At 45.0% G+C, this 27,970-nt stretch overlaps 1 protein-coding gene across 1 annotated transcript in view; it reads right to left on the minus strand.

The window, feature by feature from the left end:
* The window catches only part of SLC14A2 (solute carrier family 14 member 2), a 61,972-nt gene extending 34,848 nt beyond the window's left edge, over positions 1-27,124 (minus strand). The window contains exons 1-9 of the mRNA XM_032245258.1: positions 26,847-27,124; positions 25,360-25,540; positions 24,074-24,263; positions 18,965-19,093; positions 14,636-14,828; positions 9,734-9,881; positions 8,199-8,333; positions 6,363-6,412; positions 5,310-5,484 (exon numbers count right to left, since the gene is read on the minus strand). Of these exons, the coding sequence (XP_032101149.1) occupies positions 5,310-5,484; positions 6,363-6,412; positions 8,199-8,333; positions 9,734-9,881; positions 14,636-14,828; positions 18,965-19,093; positions 24,074-24,263; positions 25,360-25,540; positions 26,847-26,996 (1,351 nt within the window). The 5' untranslated portion in view covers positions 26,997-27,124. The remainder of the gene's footprint in view (positions 1-5,309; positions 5,485-6,362; positions 6,413-8,198; positions 8,334-9,733; positions 9,882-14,635; positions 14,829-18,964; positions 19,094-24,073; positions 24,264-25,359; positions 25,541-26,846) is intronic.
* Positions 27,125-27,970: the final 846 nt, after the last annotated feature.

Below are 27,970 nucleotides of genomic sequence, written 5' to 3' on the forward strand. Positions count from 1 at the left end.
CGGAAAACCAATAATCAAATCTTAGAAGAAACGTCGCTAAGCTGAAGAAAGACTTGAATTTCCAGATTAAAAGGCAGGATTGATAAGAAAAGTCACACCCCTGGGCTTAACTTCCTAAAATTCTCAAACTCCGCAGATAAAAAGGGCACCTAACATTCATCTAGAAAGAAAGAAAAGGTTATTTACAAAAAAAAGAGAACAAGATTGGCACCACAGTTCTCATGTGTAACACTCGGAAGCCAGAAGATGAAGGAACAACACCTACAGACCACTGAGGGGAGAGATGGCAGGGCAGGAGCCCCACACCTCCAAAATGTTGCTCATTTGCTGGGGTAAGAAGCTCCGTGGACATGCAGAGGGTCAAAGAATAGGTCACCATATTTTTTCATATTACTTGAAAAAATTACAAGAGTTTTAAACAAGTAATAAATGAATTGGAACAGAGATAGCAAGACAGTGGAAGAACAGAGGAAAGAGTAACAAAAGGTAAATATTCAATACGAATAGTAAACTCCAAATGGATGATGGAATTGCTGGGAATGTGTGATGTAGAGGCTCCGTAAGAATTCTTGTGAAAAAAGGGGCATATTGCAAGGGGAAAATTATTAACAATCATAAATGATCTTAGCACAATTTAGGAGTGGGTGGTGGCTGGAAAAGTAAACACATTTTAGGGACTGGAGCACTGGGGAGGGGAATAGTGAAATTATTTCAGGGGCCTTAGTTCCTCAGGGTAGGGAAAGATCATTGGAGAAATGGGGTATCTTGTCAGGGAAAAGTATTTTTCATGTTGTTTTTATATAATAAGAGAGAAATATGCTTTTGATTATGAGTGTTGGAAAAGGGGCAATAACCACTAGGAGAATGGAAAACAACAGTAGACCTTCCAAATTAACAAAGGGAAGAAAGAAAGAAAGGTAGTAACATGATCAAACTTGTAAAATGAGAAAAATGAAAAAACCAAACAGCAAAGAAAAATGAACAGTAAAAAATAAAGTGAAAGAAAAAAACTAGCATATTAGTTATTACGCAAGATGGGAAGAGGTTAACCTGTTAAATTATAGAAACACTGAGATTAGATTAAAAACGTGGAACATTGAAACATTGCTACATGTTATTTTTAAGGAATACAGTTAAAAGTAAACAATGAGTTAAAAATTAAAAAGAAATGATAAAGGTTAAAACAAAGGGATAAGAAAATATCGGAAAGATATAAGGTACAACAATGTTAATATTGGTTAAGTTGGAGTGATGGTTAAAAGCACTAACTAGAATAAACAGGGTAATTTGTAATAAAAGGCAAAATTTATGAAGAATCAATGGTTGTCATAAATTAATAGGCATTAAACAATGTGATAACTAATCATCTGAGGTAAATGTTTTAGAAATGCAAAGAGAAATTAATAAAACTGTACAATTATAGTTGATTTTAAACAAATCCTTTTCAGAATTAAAATCCTAAATTAAAAAAAAAATAAGAACAGAGAAATTGAATAATACAACAAATCAATTTAATATGTATTTCTTTCGAAGTAAAAAGTTAAATTTTATGTGTCCAAAATCAATCAGCGACTTGGCAACCAAGAAACATTCACACAATTTTAAGATAAAAATTTTACAGGCCATATTTTCTGCTCATAATCCAATAAAACTGCATATAGAAAGTTTAAAAAAATCAAAAGATTCCTAAATGCTAGAAATTAAGAAATGTGTTATTAAATAATCCTCAAACAACCAAAGAGAAATAAAAATAAAAATTATAAACTATTAAAAAATGAGAAATGTAGACTTCTTTATTCTAAAACCTATAGTACCCAGCTAAAGTTGTACTCAGGAGAAAATTAAGAGCTGTGGGCTTTGCTGTTAAAAGAGAAAGACCTAAAATGAAGGAATCCGACATCAATTTTAAAATATTAGAAAATAACATTTAAATGAACCATAAGAAAACAGGAAAAATAAATAGAAAACAAACCAAAACAAGTAGAAAGGTTACACATAAATCCAAAATTGCTTCTTTGAAAAAGTCAGTAAAATTAATGAACCCCTGGCAAACCTGATTAAAGAAAAGAGATAACAAAATGATGTAAGATTAGAAATGAGAAGGAGTTAAAACCATGCATACAGGAGAGATTGAGATTATGAGAACATTATAAGTAACTCCATGTCAACAAACATTTAAAGCTAAAGAAAATGGATGATATCTTCGCAAACAAATGCTCAATCTGGACTCAAGATGAAGTATAGAACTTAACTATGTCAATTATTGAAGAAATTAGAAAGACGATTTAAGATCCGCCATTTTAAAGTGCAGCAGGACAAGACTGTTACGGCTGATAGAATTCATCAGTGTTGTATGAGAGGAGATAAAAATGGGAGAAAGTGTTGGGGAGAGCAGAGGAAGAGGAGATGAGAAGGCTGGGAGAAGGAGGGTGGAAGGCAGGTGTGACAGGAGAAGAGTTTGAGACACAGACTCCTCTAAAGTCCCTTTCTCTCCAGACAGACACATCGTAATGGTTGCATATTTATGTTCAACATAGACACTATCATTTGTACAACCAGAGCTATTGCTGGTAGTTTTGGGTGATGGTAGAAAAACTGCCAGAATATGTGTCCCTAAGCCCTTCTTCTTTCATGGTGGCCTGCTCCAATGCAACCTCATGTTAGTGCTGTGAATCTGTACGTTTAGAGATCTTTGACCTCCTCATTCAGCAGGTGGATGTGGTGGGGAAGTCCTGGGGAAGGTGGGACAGGATCACTCCAGGAGCTCTCTAGTTTCATAAGATGAGGTGAAGAGTTGGTGGGGATCGGGGAGATGGGGGGAGTTGATATGAAAAGAAAGAGATAATCTTGTCCAAGTCAGCTGAAATAATTTTTTACATCCAAATAGTTTTCCTTTCCTAGGGATCCAGTAAGCATGGCTAAAAGACAGTTCCCAGTGAGATCCAATGCTTTGGGTGGACAGCCTCATAGGGCTTAATGAAGACAGGAGGGGATTTTTCCAGGGCAATGAATGGGATCTCTGGTTCTGGTTATCTGTTGTTAAAATGCTTTGGGAGTCTCACCTCCATTTTGGGTAATTGAACCCCTTCTGGAAGCCTGGCAGAGAACTGAAGCCCTCATCCAAATTATAGAGGTTTTCATGCAGCATGGAATGGGACCACCTGATCTCTACACACCCTTCCAACCTTGGGATTCTCTGAACCTGCCTGTCCTTTCTGTTTGGGAAAGTCCAGCACTGAAGAGTCATTTTTTCCTCGTTCAAGGGTGCTGTGCTTTCTGGCAGATGGAGAACAACACAGTGAGAGGTTAGAGAAGAGTGAGCCTTAGAAATAATTCCCAGACAATGTGGAAGGCAGGTCTTGGTTTAAAACTGCATCCCTTAGTGCACATCACTGGGTCTTCCAGTTCTCTGGTAGCCCCAGAGCAGGTCCTCCTGATTCCAGTCATGTTACTCACTTTTCTGGATGTCCTTCATTTCCTGAGGGTTTTCCTACCATCACCCAGCATGTAAAACCCCTTTGCTATGCCTGTGGCAAGGGACTTGGTGGTGTCCATTTGGGCCTGTGCTCTGCCTACCAGTTTGTAAGCATTAGGATGTTGACTGTCTCTATCAGGGATCTGCAAACTACAGCTTATGGACCAAATTTACCTCACTGCCTGTTTAATAAAGTTTTATTGGCACATAGCCATACTCATTCGTTTACATGTTGCGTATGGCTACTTTTATGCTACAACGACAGAGTTAAGACTTTGCCAAAGAGAACATATGGTCTCCCAGGAGAAAATATTTACTATCTGGCTCTTTACAGAAAAAGTTTGCTGAATCTTGATCTATATATATACTTAAAGACCAAATGAAAGCTATTGACTATAGTTGGGAAATCAAATTATGAAATTCATAGATAACTGTTTGTCTTTCTATAGTCAGGGCTATTGATTTGTTTTAAATATAATACACTTCATAAAGCTTCCCATGCGCACAAGCAAATAGAAACATGAAATAAATTTCCCAAGCTTTTTACACACGGAACTCAAGTACTTTCCTTAAAACTGAAATCTCTGCTTAGAGATGCTGGTTTGATTTGTTCCAGCAATCCCATTATTGGGTATACACCCAAAGGATTATAAATCATTCTACTCCAAAGACACATACACATGTATGTTTATCGCAGCACTATATACAATAGTAAAGACTTGGAATCAATGCAAATATCCATTAGTGATAGACTGGATAAAGAAAAGATGGCATATATACACCATGGAATACTATGCAGCCATGAAAAAGAACGAGTTAATGTCCTTTGCAAGGACATGGATGAAGCTGGAAGCCATCATTCTCAGCAAACTAACACAGGAACTGAAAACCAAACACCGCATGTTCTCACTGATAAGTGGGAGTTCAACAGTGAGAACACATGGACAAAGGTAAGGAACATCACACACTGGGGCCTTTCACAGGGTGGGGAACAAGGGGAGGAAAAGCATTAGGACAAATGCCTAATGCATGTGGGGTTTAAAACCCAGTTGATGGTTTGATAGGTGCGGCAAACCGCCATGGCACATGTATACCTATGTAACAAACCTGTACATTCTGCACATGTACCCCAGAACTTAAAGTAAAAAAAAAAAAACTAAATAAAAAAAGAGATGCTGGTTTGACCTAAACCAAGAAATGCTTATCCTCCATATTGAAGTCACATATAGGATTCTAATTTATCAATTCCTCCCTGCTATGGACTATCACCTGCCCCTTACGAAGACCACTGAATGTTCCAGACTTCTAATTTATATACTTCCATGCCCCAATTGTCCCTGTTTTGACTTTAAAATTCCATCAGTGTGAAATTCCTCTCTTTGTGGTCATTAGCCTCTAGCTCAGCCACTAAGAGAGCCTTCCCTTCCTAGCCTGTGTCCCCTGACTTTACTCCCAACTCTGTGTCTGCCTAGGAACCACTCAATAAATTTAATTTTAGTTTAACATGCCAAGAAGATCACCTGTTAATTACCTTTCCAAATGACTACTGTTTTTAAGTCAACAACATTTAAGACACACTCCTTATTGCTAACTCCAGCAACCTTACTGTAACACCAACTTCCCTTAATGTCTCACAATAGGTAGTTATGGAGATTTGGGCAGAGAATGAAAATCAGCTTCAGGGAAAGAAAGTTATAGATGTGCTTGATTCTACACAGGGGCAAGGAGAGGCAAAGAAGGTGAGTGCTGCAGCTGATTGAACCAGAGTTGAGAATACAGGGAGCAGACACCACGTCAGGCAAAGAGCATTTCTTCCTGGAACAGGGCTAGTCACCGCTGGGGGCCTTCTCTTCTTCATTGCTTTTCACTGTCAAGTAATAGATGCGGTTGGCCTCGGGGTAGGTGACTTTGCTGAGTGGGAGCCTGAAGATGGCCGGGTTGTCGGTTGTCAGGAGCAGGAAGATGATGGTGGCAAGGCAGAAGGCCCAGGTACCTGGTGGCACGCCTACCTGGAAACAAAAGCATTGCAGGAGGGTGCGGAAGGATGTTTCTAGTTTCCTGTGTTGGGCTGGCAACCCCGGGGGAGAAGGATGCAACAGGCGTTGAGGATGGAGATCCTTCCTCCAGTGAAGGTATTGATATTCCTGGATTCAGAATGTCACAGTAGTTGGTCAAAGAATTTGGAGCTGGGTGCAGTGGCTCATGCCTGTAATCCCAGCACTTTGGGAGGCCAAGGAGGGAGGATCACTTGAGCCCAGACCAACCTTGGCAACAAAGTGAGACCTCATCTCTACAAAAAAATACAAAAGACACCTGGGCATAGTGATGCATGCCTGTAGTCCCAGCTACTTGGGAGGCTGAAGTGGGAGGATGGCTTGAGTCCCAGGAAGCAGGGGCTGCAGTGAGCCAAGATTGCACCACTGCACTCCAGCCTGGGCAACTGTGTGAGACCCTGTCTTGCAAAGCAAACAAAACAAAACAAGTAATTTGAGGTGCTGTCAGAATAGTTCAATGATGGAGCTGAAAATTGGCCTGAGGATGCTCTCCCATATCCAGCCACATGGCTCCATCTGTCTGTCTGTGTTTTCCATGGCTAGTTACATTGCATTCTTTCAACACACACACACACACACACACACACACACACACACACACACACACACAGACAGACACAGACACACACAACTCCCTCCCCTAGAGGTACATGTGTGCAATTGTCAATCCTTCTCTGGACAACCTTAGGTAAACCTTGACAGAGTCATTGTGTGAGTACCAGCTACCATTACTCCTGCAGTGTTCTACTGCCAGATCCCAAAACTCCATATGTCCAGAAGCTCTGGTTAGGGAAGAGCATTTTGGGGTAGTGTTCAGGAGAATCCACACTTACCAGTGACATGATGTTGGAGATGGCTGCTCCCAGGTATGCACAGAACAGGGCTGTGGAGAAACACGGATCACCAGAGTCAGCTTCCCAGAGCCTTCCCACTAAGCCACTGCTATTGCAGGACAGAGAGCCCATGCCAGGAACGAGAGTCCTGCCCTGTCTCCTGCAGCCTCAGATTCTGCACCATGACCTGACATCTGGGAAACTTGCCTGGTATTAGTTATCTCTGAAGATAGGTGAGGCCTGTCTCCCACCAGACTGCACATTCTTCAGTCAGATATTAAAACTTATATTTCCTTTTGTCCCCTTCCTGCTTCCACAGTGGCCTTGCACAGAGTCAGGGGTCAATAAACCCTATTTGCTTGTCTATGCTGATGGTAGGGATGAGCTCGCACAGGCTGGATGATTGTTGTTGGGGAAGAGTGGTCAGACTATATGCACTCTTGCCAAGGTCCCTCCTATTCAAGACTCTGAACAGCTGTGATGCTGCTTGATGCTCACTGGGTCTCACTAGGGCTGAACCTTACTGGGTCCCTGAACCAGTACCTGGCAGCCAGGTAGCTGGGTTCCCTCATGGGAGCTGTGTCCTGAGGACAGTCAGGAGAGCTCGTCCACGTAGCTGGTGCCTCTAGACAAGCTCCTTCTGCCCTGCAGCTTTGCCCTTTCTCCTTCTCTGTCCAGAACACCTCTTCCCTGTCTTTGCCAACTCAAATCCTACCAGCAGTACTGAGATAAACCCCAGCCTCCCCCTGTAGGCTTCCCAGATGGTTCCAGCCACTGGAATCTGCCACTTCTTTGAAGGCCAAAGGCAGTTACAGTCTGAACTTAAAACAGCAGGCACTTTTGACTTGACAAATATTTATGGGGCCCCCTGTCTCCATGCCCAGCCTCATGCTGGCTGCTGAGGGGGTACAAAGGATATGGAAGTCATTCTCAGTCTCCATGCATAAGTGGGAAAAAAACAAAAGAGAAGCTGTTCCAGATGCTATTCTTCTGTTTCCTTGACTCCAGTTTTATGTATTAATGTCCCGTCCTGCTTCCAGAAAACAACGCCAGGAGGGGAAACTGGTGGGAAGCTGGGGCTGGGTTGACTCTCCCTTTTGCTATTAACAGCTATATTCTAGGGCAAGTTAATTAGCCCCTCTGAGTCTCACTTCCTTATCTGTAAAATGGGCCAGACAGGCTATGCCTGGTGGTATTCTTGGGGGGATTAAGTGAGTTCATATATTTATATAACAGGGTCAGGTGCTGGGATACAGGTATATGAGAAGGACCATGCCTGATTTCCCTTCTGGCAGCATCTTCTCTATTCACTCCATGGAAATCGAGCTTCCATAACGTTGTTATGATTTTTAGTGCTCCTCATACATCACCTTACTGGATCGTTCCAACAACCTTTATGGATGCTGCAGCCTTAATAACTATTTGTGCAATTACTTCTCTTCTCCTAGACTGTAGCTTCATGAGGATGTGGTCACCATGATATCTTCTATGCCTAGACTAGGTCCTGGCACTTGGTGGTGCTGTGTAAACAGTTGTTGAATGAAGAGTTATAGAGAGAATGCTGTCACTAGCACACAAGGAAATGTATATGTGATTTCCTTATAAACTTGACAACACTGTGTAAGTATAACACCGTGAGGTGGCTGTGATCCCATTGGACAGAAAAGGAACCTGAACTCCCCAGGTGTTCAGGGCAGCACTGGTGTTAGGATGCAAGCCGTTGGCCTTTCTGTCACTGCTGAAAAGCATTGCTTAGTGGTCACCATGGGTTTCACATAAACAAGGGGAGAAGACATAGTTAGAGTGACCTGGTTGTCAGCTTTTCTGAACACCTACCACAGATGAGGGCCAGCAGGTGAGTCTGCCAGGTGAGGGCATAGAACATGCCCCCGATGGCGATGCAGGAGAGGACGCAGTTGTAGCTCCAGAGGCCTGTGTAGATGGTCTTGAAGGGCGTGGCCACTGACAGGGCTGTGGGACAAGGGGTGGTATTTCTGTCTGATTTCAGGCCACAGAACAAAGACCACCCTGTGGCTGGTGCTAGGTCTCAGGGTGGCCTCCATGCTGTTGTTCACCCCACACCTCCAAACCTGTCCATCAAAAAAGCCTCTACAAATGGCATCTTGTCTTAGGAGACCTTCAATGAGAAGAGAACAGTGGTTTCCAAACCATTTATCAAAGCCACAAGCTTCACTTGGAGGTCTGACTGCTTCCTCCTGTGTGAGAAGAGCAAGGAGAAGGGATTCTAGGCCCCTTCCTACTCCTTTGACCCCAGCAACTGCAGTCTGAGCAAGAAAGATTCCAAAAAGGTGTGAAGATTTAAACAAATATTTTTTAAAAGTTCTGTTTCAAATAATCCAGAAAAATATTTCTACACACATGTGGTTAGATGTTGATAGATGAATGATACAGCAGGAGTAAGACGTGGACAGTGAGGAAGCAATGTACAGGTGCCTCATATTATTTTTATTTTTACCATTTTTTGATGAGTTGAAAATTATTTCCAAATAAAAAAATACTTTAAAAAGTTTTACTTCCAAAAAATCTTTGAAAAGTTTTGGAAGAAGTCTAAAACCGGTTCCTTCTGCCAATGCTCCTACCCTAATCTCTGACTCTGTTGTCAGAAAGAGCAATTACCTATGTAAATGCGTGTACATACATATACACAGGTAGAAATATTCAGTCACATGTGTCAAATGGCAAGCCAATGTTTGAGAACAATTTTCCTTGTATCTTACCAAAAGTTTCAAAGTGCTGGGCCATTTATTAATATACCACAGTTGGTGCTGGTGACTGCCCCTGCCCCACCCTGTGTCCGTCCTGCACCCTCAGCTTCACGGGCTCAGTTTGCAGGCCAACTCAATCTTTATCCCCTTGCCTCTCTCCACATGTCCTGCTTCTGCAGTCTGACTCAGAAAAGGAAAAAAAAAATCCCCACTCCTGGAAGTGTTTTTTTTTTGTTTGTTTTGTTTTTTTTTTGAGATGGAGTCTCACTCTATCACCCAGGCTGGAGTGAAGTGGTATGATCTTGGCTCATTGCAACCTCCACCTTCCAGGTTCAAGTGATTCTTCTGCCTCAGCTTCCCAAATAGCTGGGATTACAGGTGCCCACCACCAAGCCCAGCTAATTTTTGTATTTGTTTTGTTTTGTTTTTTTAGTAGAGACGGGGTTTTGCTCTGACCTCAGGTAGTCCATCCTCCTTGGCTTCCCAAAGTGCTGGGATTACAGGCGTGAGCCACCGTGCTTGTCTCCCTGAAAGTATTTTAAAACTCTGGGGAAGAGAATGTCTGGAAGATTTGCTGTATGTGGGAGAAAAGTGATCTCGAGTGAATTATCCTGAGGACGTGAAGAGGAAGGAGCTCTGTCCTACCTGCTAGCATCCCCACAATTGAGCCAATGGCTGCATGCAAGCAGATGAGTGGCGAGGAGATGAGCAGAGCCACCAGGAACACGCCGCCTGTCCAGGGATTGTCACAGCCATACACCTGGCCGACCCCAATAGGGATGGCTTGTAACAGCTGCAAAGGTAACAGAATACAGGTTACTGGAGCATGGGCCAATAACGCAAAAACCAGACTCTGGGCCAGATTTGAGCCATTCCTCAGGGAGTAATGGAGTGGAACGGGAGGATGATTGCACCCTCCGGCATGTGAGAGAACATGGGAGGCATGAGCTGGAACAAACAGCTCCTCACTCCATCACCCAGCAGGCATCTGAGCACCCCTCATACAAAGCCAGGTCCCCCAACATGGGCTGGGCATGGATGCTTCTGAGGAACATATGGCTTCTGCTTTGACGGGACTGGAATGTACCTCCTCCCTAGAATGCCATTGGAAGTTTCAGGGCTCTGGGGGATTTCCTCTAGACCTTCTGAAATCCATAGAAATATTCTAGGGATATTGAAAATATACTAGGCCATATGGATGTATGATTTAACTAAAAGGCACCCAGCCTGTTGGTAGCCAAGTGTAGGCTAGAGGCTCTGAGCTTGACCCCTAGCTGAGGTCTGAGGTCTTTGTCACCCTTGCTGTCTCTTTGTCAAGCCACTGCTGACACGTCCTCTTTGGTGGCCCCTGCCCATTTACTGCTACCCTGGGGGTTGTGAGCCCTTGGAAAGGAGGAGTAGGCATGTCTCCTGCGCTTGAGGACTGTGGAACATTGTGGAAAGGTAGTATGTGGCACATCTGGAAAATGGCCTAAAGCCCAAAAGTCCCTGAGCCTGGTGGTACTGGAATTGGGGAGGATTTGTTCGGCAGCGCTGTCAGATGGCTTTCTCTGGCCAGGCTGAATTGTCCATATTTTTGCAGTCCTTCGAGGGCAGAAAAAGAAAGGAAGGGGAATGGCAGGGCAGGTAGAGTACTGGCCCTGGAGTGGAGAGCTCCAGCTTCCAGCAGGGCTCTGCACAGTTCATTGTGTGACTGTGAGCTTGTCACAGCCTCATCTGTAACATGAAGAGGCTGGTTTGGCGGATGATTTGCCGGTTTTAAGACTCTGCAGTTCTTTTCCCCATTGCCAGGTCACATGACCTCTGTGAGGACAGGGCTCCTTATGCCCAGGTACATCATAGGTGCTTAACAAGTAGGAACTGATTAGGTCAGTGGTTCCCAAACTTTGCTGTACAGTGAAATCCCCTGGGAATCTTTGAACAAATACTGATGCCCAGCTCTTCCCTAGACATTCTGATTTAATTGATATGGGGCATAGCAGGGCCTCAGGTGAGTCTAGCATGCAGTGGAGATTAGTTATAGATGATCTACTGTAGATGCTGGGAATAATTTAGTTTCTCCCTTTGGATGAAAATTTGTACTTTTTGACAATTTGATTTAATTCTGGAATAAGTATGATTTCTTCAGGGAGTAGTATTAAAGAGCCCAGAGGGCTCTTAAACTTTGCCCACTCTTGTTTCTGAATGAATAGCCTTTTAATAACCAAACACTGGACCAGAATCTATAAACTTGCGAAAGGAAAGGCAAGGGAGGGAGTGCTCAGTCATATTTATATGAACCCAGAAAACACTTTGTACCAGACTGGGGAACTCAGCTTAAATGATAGGAACAGGCTGGAAGCCTACTTAATAAATAGCCCATGATTGCTGACATCTGAGGAATGCTGGATGCTGAGGGGAGTTCACGTCCACCTTTCCAACCGGGAATGCAGATTTTAAGCCCAAGCAGTCAAGGATGAGAGGAATGAGGGAATGATTCCTTGGAATGGAGCCTGGGTTTAGAATGAAGCTTCCTCTGCTGGGATCCGTATTTCAGCCTGATGAGCTGTGCCCCAGGGCGGCCTTCCCTCCTAGCACACTGGTCCCAGGCCACAGTTGACACTCTGGTGTGAAGGGCAGTCAGGTGTGCCATGGAAATTTACTGAGCACTGGGCCTTCTCCACACTCCTTATAATTCTTATATAGCAACAACAAGCTGGTTAAACAAAAAGGAAGATCCTTCCCTGTTGTTTCAAAGAGAAAGAGGGAAGTGGCATTGATTCTCCAAAGCTCAGATTCAGAGGGTAGCAAGAGAAGGAACGCGGTTGTCAGAGTGGTGGGCTGGTGGGGCATTAGGAGGGTGGGTATGGGCCTCAGGACGCCAGGTTTGGGTCCTACCACTTTCTTTCTTTCTTTTTTTTTTTGAGACAAAGTTTCACTCTTGTTGCCCTGGGGAAACTCTGTCTCAAACAAAACAAAACAAACAAAAAATGCTCTTGTATTCCTGCCTGAGAACCACTGAGATAGAGAGTGTATCAAAATTAAAATTAACCCTCTGTCTTCTATGCCAATGCCTTTACAATCCCAATTTTAAATGTTTATTTTAGCATCTTGTCCAGGCTGAAGCGCAATGGCGCGATCTTGGCTTACCACAACCTCTGCCTCCCACTCAAGGGATTCTCCTGTCTTAGCCTCCCGAGTAGCTGGGATTATAGGCATGTGCCACCACGCCCAGCTAATTGTTTTGTATTTTTAGTGGAGACGTCGTCTCCATGTTGGTCAGGCTGGTCTCGAACTCCCGACCTCAGGTGATCTGTCCACCTTGGCCTTCCAAAGTGCTGGGATTACTGGTGCGACCCACTGCATCTGGCCGGGTCCTACCACTTTCTAACTATTTATTCTGAAGTTGAACAAGAGACTTCTTTTTTCTATGACCCTCACCACGCTGGTCCCCTTGGTGCTGGGTTGTCCGGCCTTGCAGCGTGGAGTCGGGGTTCAGAGAGCCTTTCTTCCTGGTGGTGCCACATGTATCTTTGGCCGTTACTCTGGCAATACCTTATGCATAGGGATCAGGGACAGCATGTGGACTGATTGCCAGATGGCCCATCACCGATGCTCCTGGCAGACTTTTGAGTGTTGTGCCTGCTCTGACCCTGCCATTTTCCACCTGAGAAGGTGGGCATTCCCTTAAATGCAGGGCTCTGTCTTTGCCATTTTCTTGGGTTTACGCCCTAACCCTGCCACGCCTGCTCCAGCCCGAGCCTCAGACACAACTTGAAAAGGTTTTGCATTGTTTGCAGCAGTGTTAACCACGAGGGCTGGGGAGCATCTCCTTTTCTGCTGGGTTTAGGTTTACAGTGTGGCTGTCCTTGGAGGACACTGAAGTGGTTGGTCCAGAGCTGAGCACAGCAGCAGGCTACACTAAGGTGGCAGCACACCTAGATAGCGGCACTGCTCAAGCATCCTATCACACAAACGATATTTGAGGACTTAGGTTATGATGTCATACTTATTCCAGAATTAAATCAAATTCTCAAACAGTACAAGATTTGGTCCAAAGAGAGAAACTAAATTATTCCCAACATCTACAGTAGATCATCTATAACTAATCTCCATTGCATGCTAGACTCACCTGAGGCCCCGCCATGCCCCATATCAATTAAATCAGAATGTCTAGGGAAGAGCTGGGCATCAGTATTTGTTTAAAGATTCCCAGGGGATTCCACTGTACAGCAAAGTTTGGGAACCACTGACCTAATTAATTCCTATTTGTTAAGCACCTATGATCGTCTTTTAATATTCAAAAGACTATCACAGAAACAATATCCTGAATTACTCTAGAAAGCAGGCTAGAACCAATGGATGAAAGATAAAGGGAGATGGGTTTCTGAGGAATGTAAAGAATGCCACAACACTGACTGAGAGGACTCCACTGAGAAGCAGAGGATTTTGCCTCACTGGGATTGTTCAAGCCTCAGGTACGTGTCCTGCCTTGGACTAGGCAGGTGGTGATTCAAAGCTTAGGCTTTGTGTCAGGCTGCCTGGGTTTTAAGGCACTATCTGCAATTGGACCTTGGGCAACTAACCCTCTCTGTGCCTTAGTTTCTCACCTTTAAAATAGGGATTATGATCATACCTACAGAATTAGGTTATAATGTGATGGCTAAATGAGTTAATATGTCAAGGGCTTGGGACAGTGTCTGATACATAGAAAGTATGTTAAGTATTAGCTATTCGCTATCTCTAAGTTCATTAACAAGGCCAAAGTGTTACAACTCTAAATAATTAATCTTATATTAGGCTTTTATTACAGGCCTCTATCCTCAGTGTCTAGAGATCAGCAGAATAAATGAATACGGACATTTATGATGTCAGGACAGAAAGCAGGGTTTCTCCACTTTGGCCCTGTTGACGCTTTGTTTTGCATTCCTCTCTGCAGGGGCAGGGAGGAGCTGTCCTGTGCGTCGTAGGATGTTTGGCAGCATCCCTGGCCCCTACTCATTAGATGTCAGGGACACCCCTCGGGTCTTGACAATAAAAATGTCTCCAGGCATTGCCTAATGTCTTTAAGGGGAAAAATTATCCCTGCCTGAGAACCACTGAGATTGACAGTGTATCAAAATTCACCCTCTGTCTTCTATGCTAATGCCTTTAAAATTCCAATTTTAAATGTTTATTTTAGTGTCTCTCCTCTTTATCTGACTATATATTTTATCTAATATTTTTCACTCAACCACCACAATTCTGTGCTGTCAACTTAACACTTATCTGTTCACTTGTGTACGATCTGTTTCCCTGTGTAGAATGTAGGCTTCCTAAGAACAGGATGTCGTTGTCTTATATTCTTAGTATCTGAAAAAGTGCCCAGGCCATGTTACATGTTTAATGAGTACTTGTTGAAAGGATTTATGGACGAGGCAGCAACCTTTTCTGATACTCCAGTGAGACCCATCATCTGGTAGAGACGTTTCTAGAGAAGCTGGGAGCATGGGTAATCCATAAATTGGTTGGTGAGAAGGTCTGCGGTGGAATCTGGGGGTCTCAACTCATCACCACTGGGTAACTTACCAAGGGCATTTCCATCTCTGTCCAGGTGATATTGGGCACTGAAGACACAGGCTCTACCAGTGTCGTGGGGAAGAAGAGGTTGTAGTGGCCTGTGGCTGCAAGGTACGAGGTGACTGCAATGTTGAAGGGCAGCGTGAAGACCGGGAGGTCCCACTTGCTGAAGATGGAATTCAAGGCACTCGAAAGAACTGGGCTGAAGACGGTAGAGACAAAAGGTTAATCCGTGTGACATTCTGAGGTCTACATTGTCTCAGTAGCTCTGGCCACTATATCATCCACCCGCTCTTCTCCTAGGCACCGCATTCCTGGCTCCCTCGAGAATCCAGTGGTCCACTGATCTGGGATAGGAAGTAAGGTATTCAATTTAAGCTCACACCTATTTCTTTCTTTCTTTTTCCAGTTTATTGTCATCTGCTTCATAAGCTTACACCTCTGAGAAACAAATTTTAAAAATATTATAACTTAATTTTGGGTAAAATGCTTTATAAAATGGAACTATTTCCTTGTTTTTTTAAACTGAGAAAACTAAACAAAATGTGATTCTTACAAAATGTAATGTAGTGCCTTTGAATTACCAAGGTGTACAATGACTATTGTTCAGGGCTGTGATAACATTTTCAAAGACTGACCTTCTAGGAGGAGGCTGCAATGGCATATGGGTAATTTGCAGGTCTAGTTTCAGCAAAAATAGTTAAGCCTACTCTGGAAACTACCAGGGGAAAATAGAACCTTCAGTTGTTCGTACCCTGTGTCTTCTTCACCTTTTCCTTGGAAAGAGAATGGATGGAGACAGATGAAGCTTAGGGCAAATCCTAACTCACTCCTATACGTACACGCTGAATGTACAATGTTAGGTAATTAATCTCCCTTAGCTTCAGTTTCCTCTGGAAGGCACCAGCCACCCCAGACTCCAAATACCCCACATCACCCACACTCATTGACTTGCTGGGCAAAACCTGAAGTCACACAAGTTGTTTAAATGGGCTGCTTTTAATGAATGACCATGAATTTCAAAAAGGCATTTAAGACTTCCTGAAAACCCTCCTACACATCTCTAGCCAATTAACTCTCCAACTTGCTGAGACAAGTATTTCACATTTTCACCTTTCTCCTCAAATCTTTACTGTCTGCTTCCCTTTGTCTCAGCCAACCACCTGGCTTTACTTCATTAAGAAAATAGAAGTGACAAGATGAGAAATGCTTGTTTCCCCAGCCATAAAATCTACACCCTGTCTGCTTTCTTCACACATACTCTGCCTCTCTACTTTTTTCATTCTTTTCCCTGTTCTTTGGATCTAATCTGCCTCAAGGATTTCATTCCTGTAATTTTCTCCTCGTTCTCCTGTAGCTTCAAACTCTTCTTTTTCTTCAGATCATTCTCATCAGGATATAACACGCTCTAGTATCTTCTACCTTTAAACATCCTCCCCCTTTAACCTGATGGCCACTCCAGCTATGGACCCATTTCTCTTCTCCCCTTCAGGGCAATATCCCTCAAAATGATTGGTTTTCTGTGCTATCCCCAATCTTTCTCCTCTTAGTCTTTCCCAAACCCACTCCAATCAGGTGTGTGTCCTCATTACACCATGGAAAGGGCTCTTGTCCATTTCACCAATGGCATCTATATTGCCAAGTCCATGATCATTCCCTGTTGCTTTGATTTGACAGTTGGACCTGCCCACAATATTGAAATACTTTCTGCCTGGGCTACCATGACACTGGATTTTCTTAGTTCTCTTCTTTCCTGCTCTTTCTTAGTCTCTCTTGATGGTTTTTCCCCTACTTGCCAGACTTCTAAACGTTGGAAGAGCCTATGACTCTATCTTAAATCTTTTCTCTCTCATTTAAAAAATCTCTTTTGGGCGATAGCCTTAAATTAAGTAACATAGATGAAAGCTTCTGCCTCCCAAATCTTGATCATATCACTACATTCCAGATTTGTACATGCAATTTCCTTGATAATATCTCTGCTTGGAAGTCTATAGTATAATGTGTCCAGACAGAATTCTTCATTTGCATCTTGTCTTCTGCCACCAACCAGTTCTTCTCTTTGTCTTCTGTATCAACCCAGGTACTCAGGCAAATTATAGGAGTGTATTCCATTTTATTTTTTCTCTCCTTGGTATTCCACAACCTCCCAACAAGTTGTGTTGCCTCTATCTTCCTTAAAATACACTCCAGACCTACTCACTTCTCACCATGTTCATAGATACCACTCTAAACACTCATTCCTGTGGGATTTTGTAGCAGATAATTGTAGATTATCGTAGCAGATGCTTCCAGCATCCACTCTTGCTCTAGTTAAAACCCATCTCCATCCTGCAGGCAGATTGATTTGTTTAGATTTAAACCATATCCCATCAAATTTCTGCCTAAAACTCTCTAACTGCTTTCTCTCACAGCTGGTATAGAAATCAAAAGAGTTACTGGGTCTGTAGGGTGTACCTGGCTTGACCCTCATCGAGTCCCTATCCTCTCCTCCTGCCACTCCTCCATCCTTCACTGGGCTTCTGCCACACCTGTCTTGTCTCTCTTCCTAGAACACATCACACTTCCCCAGTTGGGGGCTGCTTCTGCCTGAAGCGTCCTCCACTCACATCTTCAGATGACAGATGCCTTCTTACCATTTAGGCGACAGCTCAAATGTCCCCTCTGCAAAGCCGTCTTCCCCGATCACGCATGTCTGGAATCATTTGCTGTCCCATTTAGCCTCTCTTCCCTTCCTCAAAGCATTTATTACATCTTGAAATGATCCCTTTTATTAACTAGTTTTTGCGTTTATTTCTGTCTTAGTCAAGAAGAATGTAAGCTCCAAGGGGATAGAGACTTGTCCTTGTTTACAAATATTCCCAGGATCTAGGATTGACCTTTCACTCAACAAATAGTTTCAGGCACTCAACAAATATTTGTTTATTGAATGAATCTGGAAAATGCCACTACTAATGCCTACCCTATGACTTGAATTTCAGGGTCCACATAAACGGATTAACGAATGCACTGGAGTAGTAGCACAGAGCCCAGAGTGGGGTGCTCAGTGCTTTTTGTCCTTTAAATTGGGAAGTGAGATGGGAGGCATTGATGTCTAACTGCTACCCAGTGCCATGTGGAGCTGTGCTGAGGGGCTTAATCTATGCAGTTATAAACCAAATGTAGGCAAATGAAGGCTAGTTCTTTTTCTCACAGGCAGGAACATGGGATGCATTAAGAAAATCCCCATAGAAATGACTGTCTTGGCTTTTTGTCCCAATAGATTAAGAAAGAAACCCTAAGAAGAAACTAAATTGCCCAGAATGTTTAATGCAGTAATTTATTTGCAAGCACTACTAAAATGTAATAAAACAGTACTTAAGCTAAATTAAACTAACTTGTTTTAGTAACTGCAGACTTTGAAACCAAAGAAAGACCTTTACTTTTTAGAGACATTAAAAATAAATTGTCATGTCTGATTTATTGCTGAGAATGGGAATAAATCACACTGTTTGAGGGGAGTTGAGAATGGGGTGGTTTACACATGTGAAGTCAGGGCCTGGCGAACAAATGTTCACCAAGACAGTGAGCACACTGCAGAGACCCCAAGATGCTCGACAGACCTGCTGTAGATTCACATGAACTAAGGATCGCATGTGTGAATGGCCGAGCACACCCTTCACTTGGGGAATATTTGTTCCTAACTCCCTTTTATCTTGACCTTCCTATTTCATCTATAATATGAGGTGACTGCCCTGCAAGGTCTCAACCGATACTTCCAGTTCAAAGATTCTATTCTTTACATGTAAATATTGTGTTCCAAGGAAGCTCTCTGCTTCTACCACAAGTAGGTTTTCAGCTTTTAGGTCTTGGTTAGGCTACATAATAGATGATTCCCATGCAACCTGGGGTTTAATAGTGCAGATTGGATTTGGAATGCCAGCATCAAACGCTTTCACAAAGTACAACCTGGGCAAGTGACTTAATCTCTGCATGCCTTGGTCTTCCTTTCTGTAAACTGTGGGCAAATGTAACTGTACTTAGCACTATGTAAGCCTTGCTTAGCGCTGTGCTGAGCACGTAGGAATAACTTCGGAACTGCTGACCATTATTACTAAGAATGTCATTCAGGAAGATGATCGCTGCAATAAAAACATGTTGTCTTTTGTTGCTTTAAAGCATCCTCCTAGTTCTACATCCCCAAATGACAGAAGAAGTCATGGGCTTTCATGGTGTCAGACAAGCTAACGTGGCAATGAAGAGGCTGGGCCCCACATGTGCATGTCCTATCTCTGGCCAGTGTAAGACACAAGTGCCCTGGTGCCCCATGGAGCTGTGAGCAGAAAAAATGAGGTGCCTCACCAGGCCATGGCTGTGAAAGTCACAGGAAACAGAAGCCACCAGTAGTAGTCTAACTTCTCTGAGAACACAGCCATCAGCAGTCCCACCAGCATCCCATTGTACCCATGGAGTCCTGAGGCAATGGCAGACCTGGCGGTGAAACAGAGTGACTTTGTGTTTGAAGTTGCTGGTGCTTACTGGGCCGCTCCCTCCTGGTGCTCTGAGGATATGCTTCCTTTAGATGATGCCTTTAATAATAAAGCTTCGAAAAACAGTCAGTTCACTCAACGAATACTGGGCAGCCACATAGCTGCCAGCACCTTTCCTGATGCTAAAACACACACACACACACACACACACACACACCCCACATACCTTTGTCTTTCTGATTAACAATTAAAATTATGCACTTTGTCTGTGGCTAAACTCTTTTTTGCTATCAGGGGAGACTTAGACTGCTAAGTATGGAGGGAAATATAATAGAAACCTGAGGTGTGACACAAGGAAGTTGTGTGTGGGAGTAGGGAAGAGGAAGGGAGAGAGAAGAGAGGGAAGGAGAAAGAGTGTTGTGATTACATTGTGTAAAATTCTCTGTAGGTGGCCAGGCACAGTGGCTCATGCCTGTAATCCCTGCACTTTGGGAGTACAAGGTGGGGGAATGGCTTGAGCCCAGGAGTTAACCAGCCTGGGCAACATGGTGAAACCCCATCTCTACTAAAAATACAGGCATGGTAGTATATGCCTGTAGTCCCAGCTACTTGGGAAGCTGAGGTGGGTGGATCACTTGAGCCCAGCAGACTGAGGCTGCAGTAACCCAAGATCTCACCATTGCACTCCAGCCTGGGTGACTGAGCAAGACTCTGTCTCAAAAAAACAAAAACCAAACAAACGAAAAAACAATTCTTTGTAGTTGGAGTCTGGGTACTTTCCCTCTCTGCATGTCTGTACCAGAGTGAATGAGCTGGTTTAGCTTTGGTTTCCTAGGTGCCCCTTGGTGAGGAGCAGCCCAGAAGTATGGTAGAACCTAAGCATGAATGTAGTGCCTCTCTCTTTTCCAGAGGAGAAGCTGATATGCATCTATACTTCTCCTCCTGATCCTAATAAACTCTGTCCTTGACCTTTCTAATTGCTCTGCTGGACAAGGGGCATGGGCTGTGGGTGAGAGAGGGAGGGGTGTGGGCAGCTTGTGCTGTAAGACCCCTGCCAAGGAATGACCTGTGTGTGCTTGTGGTCAGTCCCTCAGCCCCTCTGCACCTGCCTTAGTTCTCAGAGGGGTGAAGTATGTCTGCATGTCTGTTGCTGTGGCCCAGTAACCCAGCAATGTCAAGAGTATCTGTGCATGGAGGATGCCCAGCCAGTATTTGTTGAATGAACATGTGGGCATGCTAAACTTTATCATGTATTGGCTATTCTTGCATGGCAGAAGCTTCTGGAAGCTTCCCTGAGATGCAAGAAGGGAATTCTGGTTAGAAGAGGGCTCCAACCTGGCAGAGGCTGTGGCTTAGGTCTGCTAGGGGGAGAACCTTTCACCTCTGTAGTGACCAGGAAGCCTAGTGACCTAGATAAGAGGAGAGCAGGAGGGCAGGAAAGGGGCAGCAGAGAGCATATCTAGGCAGCTTCCTGCAAGAAAGCTGCAGCACAAGGCACATGTGTGGACACAGGACAAGCTGTGTCCTCAGCTGCTCCTGAGGCCAGGAAGATCTGGGGGCAGCTGGAGACAGGCAGTAGGTGGGGTGGATGGAGGTGGCAGAGAAGACCATTGGGGATCACTTCAGGAGCAGAAATCCATGCTTTTCATAATTTCATCTATTATTTTTAGTGTGTTCACGTTTTCTCTACATTTTCCCATCTGTGTCTGGGGATAGAATTTAGTGCTTTTTGTTTTAATACCAATAGCTGCCCCACCCTGTGGAAAGTGTCCTTCCAGAACTCTTGTTTTTACTAAAATTTTGGTGGGTTCTGGATTTGGTTGTCAAAGAGAAACCCATTTCCTTATATTCCCTCCCTGACTATAACAAAATTGAGTTCAACTCCAATGCCATAAAGGTCTTCATTAAGACCACATTACATCAGAACACTGCAGCGTTGGTGTTGACCTTCAGTTACCATCTGTAAAGTACAGTGTCGGGCTAGTGGGAAAAGGTGGTGGGGACAGCGGGGGTGATTAAAGGGTAGTGGGGGTGGTGGAGGTCATGGTTAGAATATGCAGCTGTGTCAGTGGTTCACTGTAGACAGCAGTGAGCTTCTGGCTCCTTAGAAGACGTGTGTGTGGATGATGTGTCCGGTGGCTACAGCTTTGAGCCTATGGCATAGAAAAGGCACTGACCTGTCAGGAACAAAGCCTAGATCTTTCCTAGGCACTGTGGGCATATATGGAACATTGAAAACCAACTTCTTCTTCTGAACATGCTTAGCATATAGCCAGAGAAAGAAGAATCAGAGAAAATTAGAGAACAATTCAATCTAGTACCAGGATGTGTTCTGTGATTGTTCAGAGAGAAGAAGGGTTCAGAGAGCATGGAGAGAGTCAGGAGTGGCTCCCTAGGGGAGGAAGGATTCCAGGGAGTGGTAGAATTAGATGGGCAGAGGTATGGCTGGTATCAGGGACAGAAGCAAAAGTACTTAACTAGGGACAAGTGTGATGCTGAGTGAGCACTAGGTAGTGTGGGACCCATCAAATGAAACTTGGGAAGCCCAGCCGAGGGGCTGGGTTTTTATCTGATGCATATTTGTCTTAAATTTTTGATCAGGGTGTTTGTGAGGATTAGGCATGCCTGTTGTGTGTCCCCCCTTGTAAAACTAAAGTCTGTGATGCGACTCTCTGAATGGCTTGGCAAGTTTACCAGTAGATTAATGGTGGGGAGGATCATCAAAGAATCAGAGCATCCGTGCAGGGAGGGTCTTGGGCTCATCTCACTGGACAGTAGATTATACAGTTGAGGATAATGGGGCTGGAGGGGGAAGTGCCTGCCTGAGTCACACAGCTAAGAAGGCAGGTAAATTTACTCCAGGTAAATTTCAGCACGCTTTGATGAAGCAGTGAGGCAGAGGTTGATCTGCCAGGGCTCAGTTCTGTGCCAGCTACTCATGGTCAACAGGTACATGGAAGAAGGAATAGGAGGCCCGCTAACCAAAGCAGACACAAGGTCCTAGCTAAAGCCCATTTTCCATCTCATCCACCAGTCTGCACGAAAAAGCTTTAAGCCTCTCATTCATCTGACCTCGAATGACCTTCTAGCATGCTAGAGTCTGAGTGGTCCCCCAACGCCACCCTAGAGGCGCAGGAGCGGCTTCTCACCAGGGCCAGGCTGACTCATGCATTTTCCTCTGTGGAATGAGGAATGTCAGCTGGGCCTGAGGTTGGTGACAGTGCATCCAGCCCTGATTACTTCAGGTTCACCGACGGACCTCTGGCCATGTTGTCCTCACAGGTGCCATGATGGGGACAGCACGACCTTGAGCCCAGAAGACGCAGGTCATGCCTCCAAGTCTAAGTCCTGCCACCCACCGACTGTGGCACCTTTGGTAGGTATCACTCCCCTTCCAGTCTCCTTTCCCTCACTTGCAAGATGCATACTATTGCCTTTACAGTGTTGTGAAGTAGTGGGAAGAGTCACAGTTAACAAAATATGACAGTGCTTCACAGGCTTTTTTTTTTTTTTTTTTTGAGAGAAACCCACTGTAAGAAATGCATTTTATATTATGACATAGCTTTCACTTTCTTTCTTTCTCTCTCTCTCACATACACAACACCAACATAAATGAAACAAAAATTTCACCAAGTAATATTTACCATTACCATATATAGATTACTCTCACTGGTTTCATTTTATGATATTGTTTTAACTTAAAAACCGCTGCTGGCAATTAATTCATGATCTGCAAATGGGTTGGTGACCCCAAAATGGAAAAACACTAAGATAGGGGATAATCCAGTGTTTTCCAAACTTCTCTGACCACTGGAAGCATCTAGGAAGACCTTGTTAAAAGTACACACTCCAGGATCTACTGAATTGGCATAGCTATGAGAGGAACGGGGAGGGGTGGGGTGGAAACTATTTATTAACAACCATCTTAAGTGATTCTGACCATCAGGAAAGTTTGGGAACCACTGGAATAATATGCAGCAAAGTTGGAGGAAGTGGTCAAATTCTATAAAATGCAAGTTGTTTTGTTCTCTTTCTTTTCCCTTCCCTTCCCTTTCTTTTCTTTCTTTTTCCTTCTCTCCCTCCTTCCCTCCCTCTCATCCGTCCATCCATCCTTCCTTCCTTCCTCTCTCTTTCTCTCTCTCTACCCACCCCCCATCCCAAGCTGAAGTGCAGTGACGAGATCTCAGCTCACTGCAACCTCTGCCTCCCAGGTTCAAGAGATCCTCAGCCTCCCGAGTCGCTGCGATTACAGGGGTGCGCCGTGACACACACCTAATTTTTATATTTTTAGTAGAGACAGGTTTTCACCATGTTGGCTAGGCTGGTCTCAAACTCTTGGCCTCAAGTGACTTGCCTGCCTCAGCCTCCCAAAGTGCTAAGATTATAGGCGTGAGCCACTGTGCCCCGCCCTTGTTATTGTTACTTGATTTCCAGCCAGTGTGAGGCCAGCTTCTGGCTCCACACCTGTGTTCTATGCCTCCTGCTGGCCCTGTTTGCTCTCCTTCTTCAGTGCCCCCTCTCACACTGTCCTCCTCTCTCTTCTTGCCTTCTCTCCCATCCCCCATACCCAAGCTTTCTAACTCAGAGGTAACCTCTCTAATCTTCCTAACACTTGGTGATGTCTGTCTTCCCTGAACTAAATTATATACTGTCCTGTGTTATTCTGAGACATTCATTGCTTGTTAATCTTGTCTCCTTCAACTAGATGGTAGGCTGTGTGAGGGAAGAACAGCTTAGCTGTTCCTCTGCACCACTGTGAGGCAGTGTTTGCAGAAGTCTCCACAGTCAAATGAAGCTTGGCACTGTCACACGCTGTGAGCAGGAGCAGTGCAATTCTTCAAGGACCGTAATGACCTGCTCAAAGTTGATGCTCAGGAGACTTTGGGCAGCTGAGAGGGTAAGGTTGCTGATTACTCAAGTAAACACCTCTCTTCTTTCTGTCCCACACATCTTGCTAAGATCCCTATAGAGAGGGACCCACCTGTCTTGGCTCAAGGCGAGAGCTGTTAGGGTTGAGACCACTGTCCCCAAGGCACCAGTGATTGTCCACCAGGGATTCTGGATCAGTAGCCCTATGAAGATGATGAGGCCGCTGAGTGGATTGTTGACAAACATCACCTGAGCGGTCCCCCTCAGGACCCAGTCTATGAACTGGAGGGCGAGGTGCTTGTCTGAAAGAGAGAGAGAGAGAGCCATCGGCAGGTCCAGGCTGGGCTGTTCTGCTGAACTGCTGGTTGGCATGGCAACCAAGGCAAACAGGGATGCTTAAGCCAGGACACTTCCCATTTAGCCAGGCCAGGGGTTGGGGGGAGCGGTGAGGGGTGGCGGGGAGGCTGGTGCCCAGCCCATCTCTCAGTGGCCCAGCAATTTATTCTGCAGTGGGTGGTAGTTTTTACTATATAGACAGAGGCACCGTGCTGAGACCAATTTAACGCTGTTCCAGCCATTGGCTTGGTTGGAAAAGAAGCCTCAGGAGCATTCCAAGGGAAATTTACTGATCCAAAACAAAAGGTGGGGAAGGTGGTGGGGGAGGGCAGGAAACTCTTTTTTTCTGTAGTGCTGGATGACTCAGTGGAGGGCTGGTATCTGAGCAGCAAAGGAAGTAGCCTGAAGAAAAGACACTGGGGAAGAAATTGTTCTAGCCCTGCTGTGAAAGCCAGTACTGAGTCAGAGCCTGGGGGAAGCCAGGTATAGGAGGGAGGCAGACGTTCCGCCTCGTTTGCTGCTTTGGTTTCCAAGACAACTTGTGCAGGTGACCGGGCTAATGGGAGGGGAAGAGTGTGGTATCTCTTTCAGTATTTAGTTCCAGAAGAAGTTTAAAGGAAAGAATCCTGGAGCTTTGGGAAGGATGATGCCAATATTTTTTTGGCACGTAGTAGGCACATGGGCTGTGGAACAAGTGGCTTAAGTGAAGGAATGATCATTCAGCCAGCTTGGGAAATGGCTTATATGTTGCTAATATGGTTGTCCTATATCTATCTAATATAGGAATGAGCACTTTGCAAAGAACTAAGATCAATGCATTTAATTCTGAAACCATGAGAATTCCAGGCCAGTAGGGTATATCATATCTGCCTGGAGTCAGCTCAGGGCTGAAGTCCCCCCAGCTGTGGACTGCAGCCCAGCCCTGGGTGAGGTCCAGTCCTGGGTGAATCTACCCAGGGTGAAGGTGAATGAGTGAGGGAGCAGCTCTGGACCAAATTGGAGAGAGGGGTGTTTCCCCGGCCTGGCCTGGTCCGGCTGCCCCTCCTTAGGGTATTTTCCTACCTTTCAGCCAGCTTCCACACTCCTTCATGTCACCCGTGAGGTAGCCCACTGCTTGGGAGAGGCGGATGCCCCCCTGGCCTGCAGAGTCCCGATGGGCGACCTCGCTTTCTTTCCTTTTACTCCTTTCACTGGGCTTTTCAATCTTCACAATGTGGCTGTCTTCATTGGAAGACCGGAGATCCTTTTAGGAGAAACCAACAAGACATCAAATGATACAGCTTTCTGAGAGCAGGGGCATTTGGGGATAGAGAAGGGTGGCAGGTGTTTTGAAAAAAATAAAGTATTATGAGACAAAGAGTGAAACACACGCCCATTGTCTACGGCCGCATAGAGTGCCCCGTGAAGCCTGCTCTTCCCAGGACCACGCACCTTCTCCATAGCTGCTTTTCTTCACCTTGGTGCCATGGGTCCCTTTTGGCAGTTTGGCAAAGCCCATGAGCTTCTTTCCAGAATAATGTTTGTAAATGCAAAGGTAAGATAAATATGACTACAAACCAAACCAATTATGCTGAAATGCAGTTATAATCATACTAAAAATTGTGATATACATGTATGTACAGCAGATCCAATACCTTCTGTAATTCCTTTTATTTTTTTGAGACAGGCTTTCGCTCTTGTCACCCAGGCTGGAGTACAATGGCACGATCTCAGCTCACCGCAATCTCTACCTCCTGGGTTCAAGCGGTTCACCTGCCTCAGCCTCCTGAGTAGGTGGGATTACAGGCAGGTGCCACCATGCTTGGGTAATTTTTGTATTTTTAGTACAACCTCCGCCTCCTAGGTTCAAGTGATTCTCCTGCCTCAGCCTCCGAGGAGCTGGGATTACAGGCATGTGCCACCACACCCGGCTAATTTTGTATTTTTAGTAGAGATGGGGTTTTTCCATGTCGGTCAGGCTGGTCTTGAACTCCCAACCTCAGGTGATCCTCCCACCTCGGCCTCCCAAAGTGCTGGGAGTACAGGTGTGAGCCACTGCACCCGGCCACCTTCTGTAATTTCAAAGTAGTGATGAGTGAATATATGGGACCTCCTCACTGTAAGTCAGGGCAGCTCCTCAAGGCCATCCCAGCAGTCTTGAGTACCTCTGCACTGTCCCTCAGCATCCAGCCAGTCTACCTCTGTGTTACTGCCGAGGATGCTAACAGCCTGTGTTTCAACAAAGGCCTTTCTTTTGGAGACAGTAGGGTAGTTCATGGGAGCAGATTTAAGGGGAAAGATTTTGGAGAATGGTTGGAAGACTGGTGAGTGAGTGCCTGTATTCTCTACTTGTACTTAAAACCATGTCTCACAAAAGCTACATTTTCCATCTAAGGCCAGGTAGGACCCACCATAGGTGTCAGCATGTACTGACTGGGGCAGATTCTCCCTGGGCAGAGGCACTTCCTCACTGTGCTAAGTTCATTGGGAAGTCGGGAGAGCAGCATCTTTTACCCACCTTTTCCCATCCCTTCCCTCCCGGGGAACATCCTGGGAGAGACACTCCTCACCTTTTCTTCAGGCATTTCCAGGAGAGGCAGAGCTGGGTGAGTATCTGGGGAGCTTGGGGGCCAGCTTGGGCTGGTGAACTCTGCCTCATAGAGTTTGTATCTGCTGGAAAGTGGCTCCAGCCCGAGAGGGCTGCTGTGGGCGTCAGACATTCCTTCAGGACGCAGCTGCTCTTCTATTAATGAACTGGACAGAAGGAGAGGGAAAGAGCTATTGAATAAGAATGGGGCCCAGAGGAACCTGGCTGAGGCTGCACTCAGACCTCAGGTCTGTCCTGGGGTTGGACAGTGACACAGGTGGGACCTACTGTTTCTATAGCTTGTCCTGCCAGAAAGAGTTGAGGCCATTTCTCTACCTCATTACTTTTCCAAATATCCCTGACCACTAAGTTAGAATGGAAGTCTGTCTTTTGTTCTTGATCACTAAGTGCTTTTCCTCTGCCTTTCGTATTGCCTGTTGTGCCATCCTGTTGTGGTACTTAGTGGTACATGTATTTTCCTCTTGATACGTACACATAGATCCAGTACTGATTGGAAGTGTGTGGGGGGGTGTCTAACAGAAACTCTTTCTGAATTTCCATGGAGACTACATTGCTTCTGATTGATCTCCAGTCTTCCTTCTTTCCTCCTCCCTTTCCAGCCCCTTCCCTCTGTCCCTTCCCCAGAAACAGAAGGAAGCGCTGGTCTATTCTTCTGCAAGCTGTGTGCATTCCAGCTGAAGGAGTTTCCCTTCCACATGGGGCTCCTGTCCCTGTACCACTAGGGTCAGGGCTTATGCCATGACTTGCTTTTGGAACATCCTTTGCCCAAGGTCCTCGGTTTCCTGGTTTTTCCTGGCTGCCCCTTGAGTGTGCTGTACTCTCTCCTTCTCATGCAGCCATTTGTGCCATTCTTCTTCAGCCTCCTCCAGCTCAGTTATGTCTTTTTATTGATTTGAGAGGTGGTTTGGAGCTGCATGCAGTCTCCTCTCCACATGATCTAGAGCTTCCCCGTGCTCCTTACTCCATGCTGCGTTTCCTGAGTGTAGGGTGTCTCCCTCAGGGCAGGGATCACAGATCCTTAACATGTGTGCTGCCATTCCTTACGTTCATTATTCCGGATACCACTCAAAGACTGCAGGGTTCCCT

Source organism: Sapajus apella, unplaced genomic scaffold (assembly GCF_009761245.1).
Source record: "Sapajus apella isolate SASKATOON/1434 unplaced genomic scaffold, GSC_monkey_1.0 scaffold57, whole genome shotgun sequence".
In the NCBI taxonomy this organism is placed as follows: Eukaryota; Metazoa; Chordata; class Mammalia; order Primates; family Cebidae; genus Sapajus; species Sapajus apella.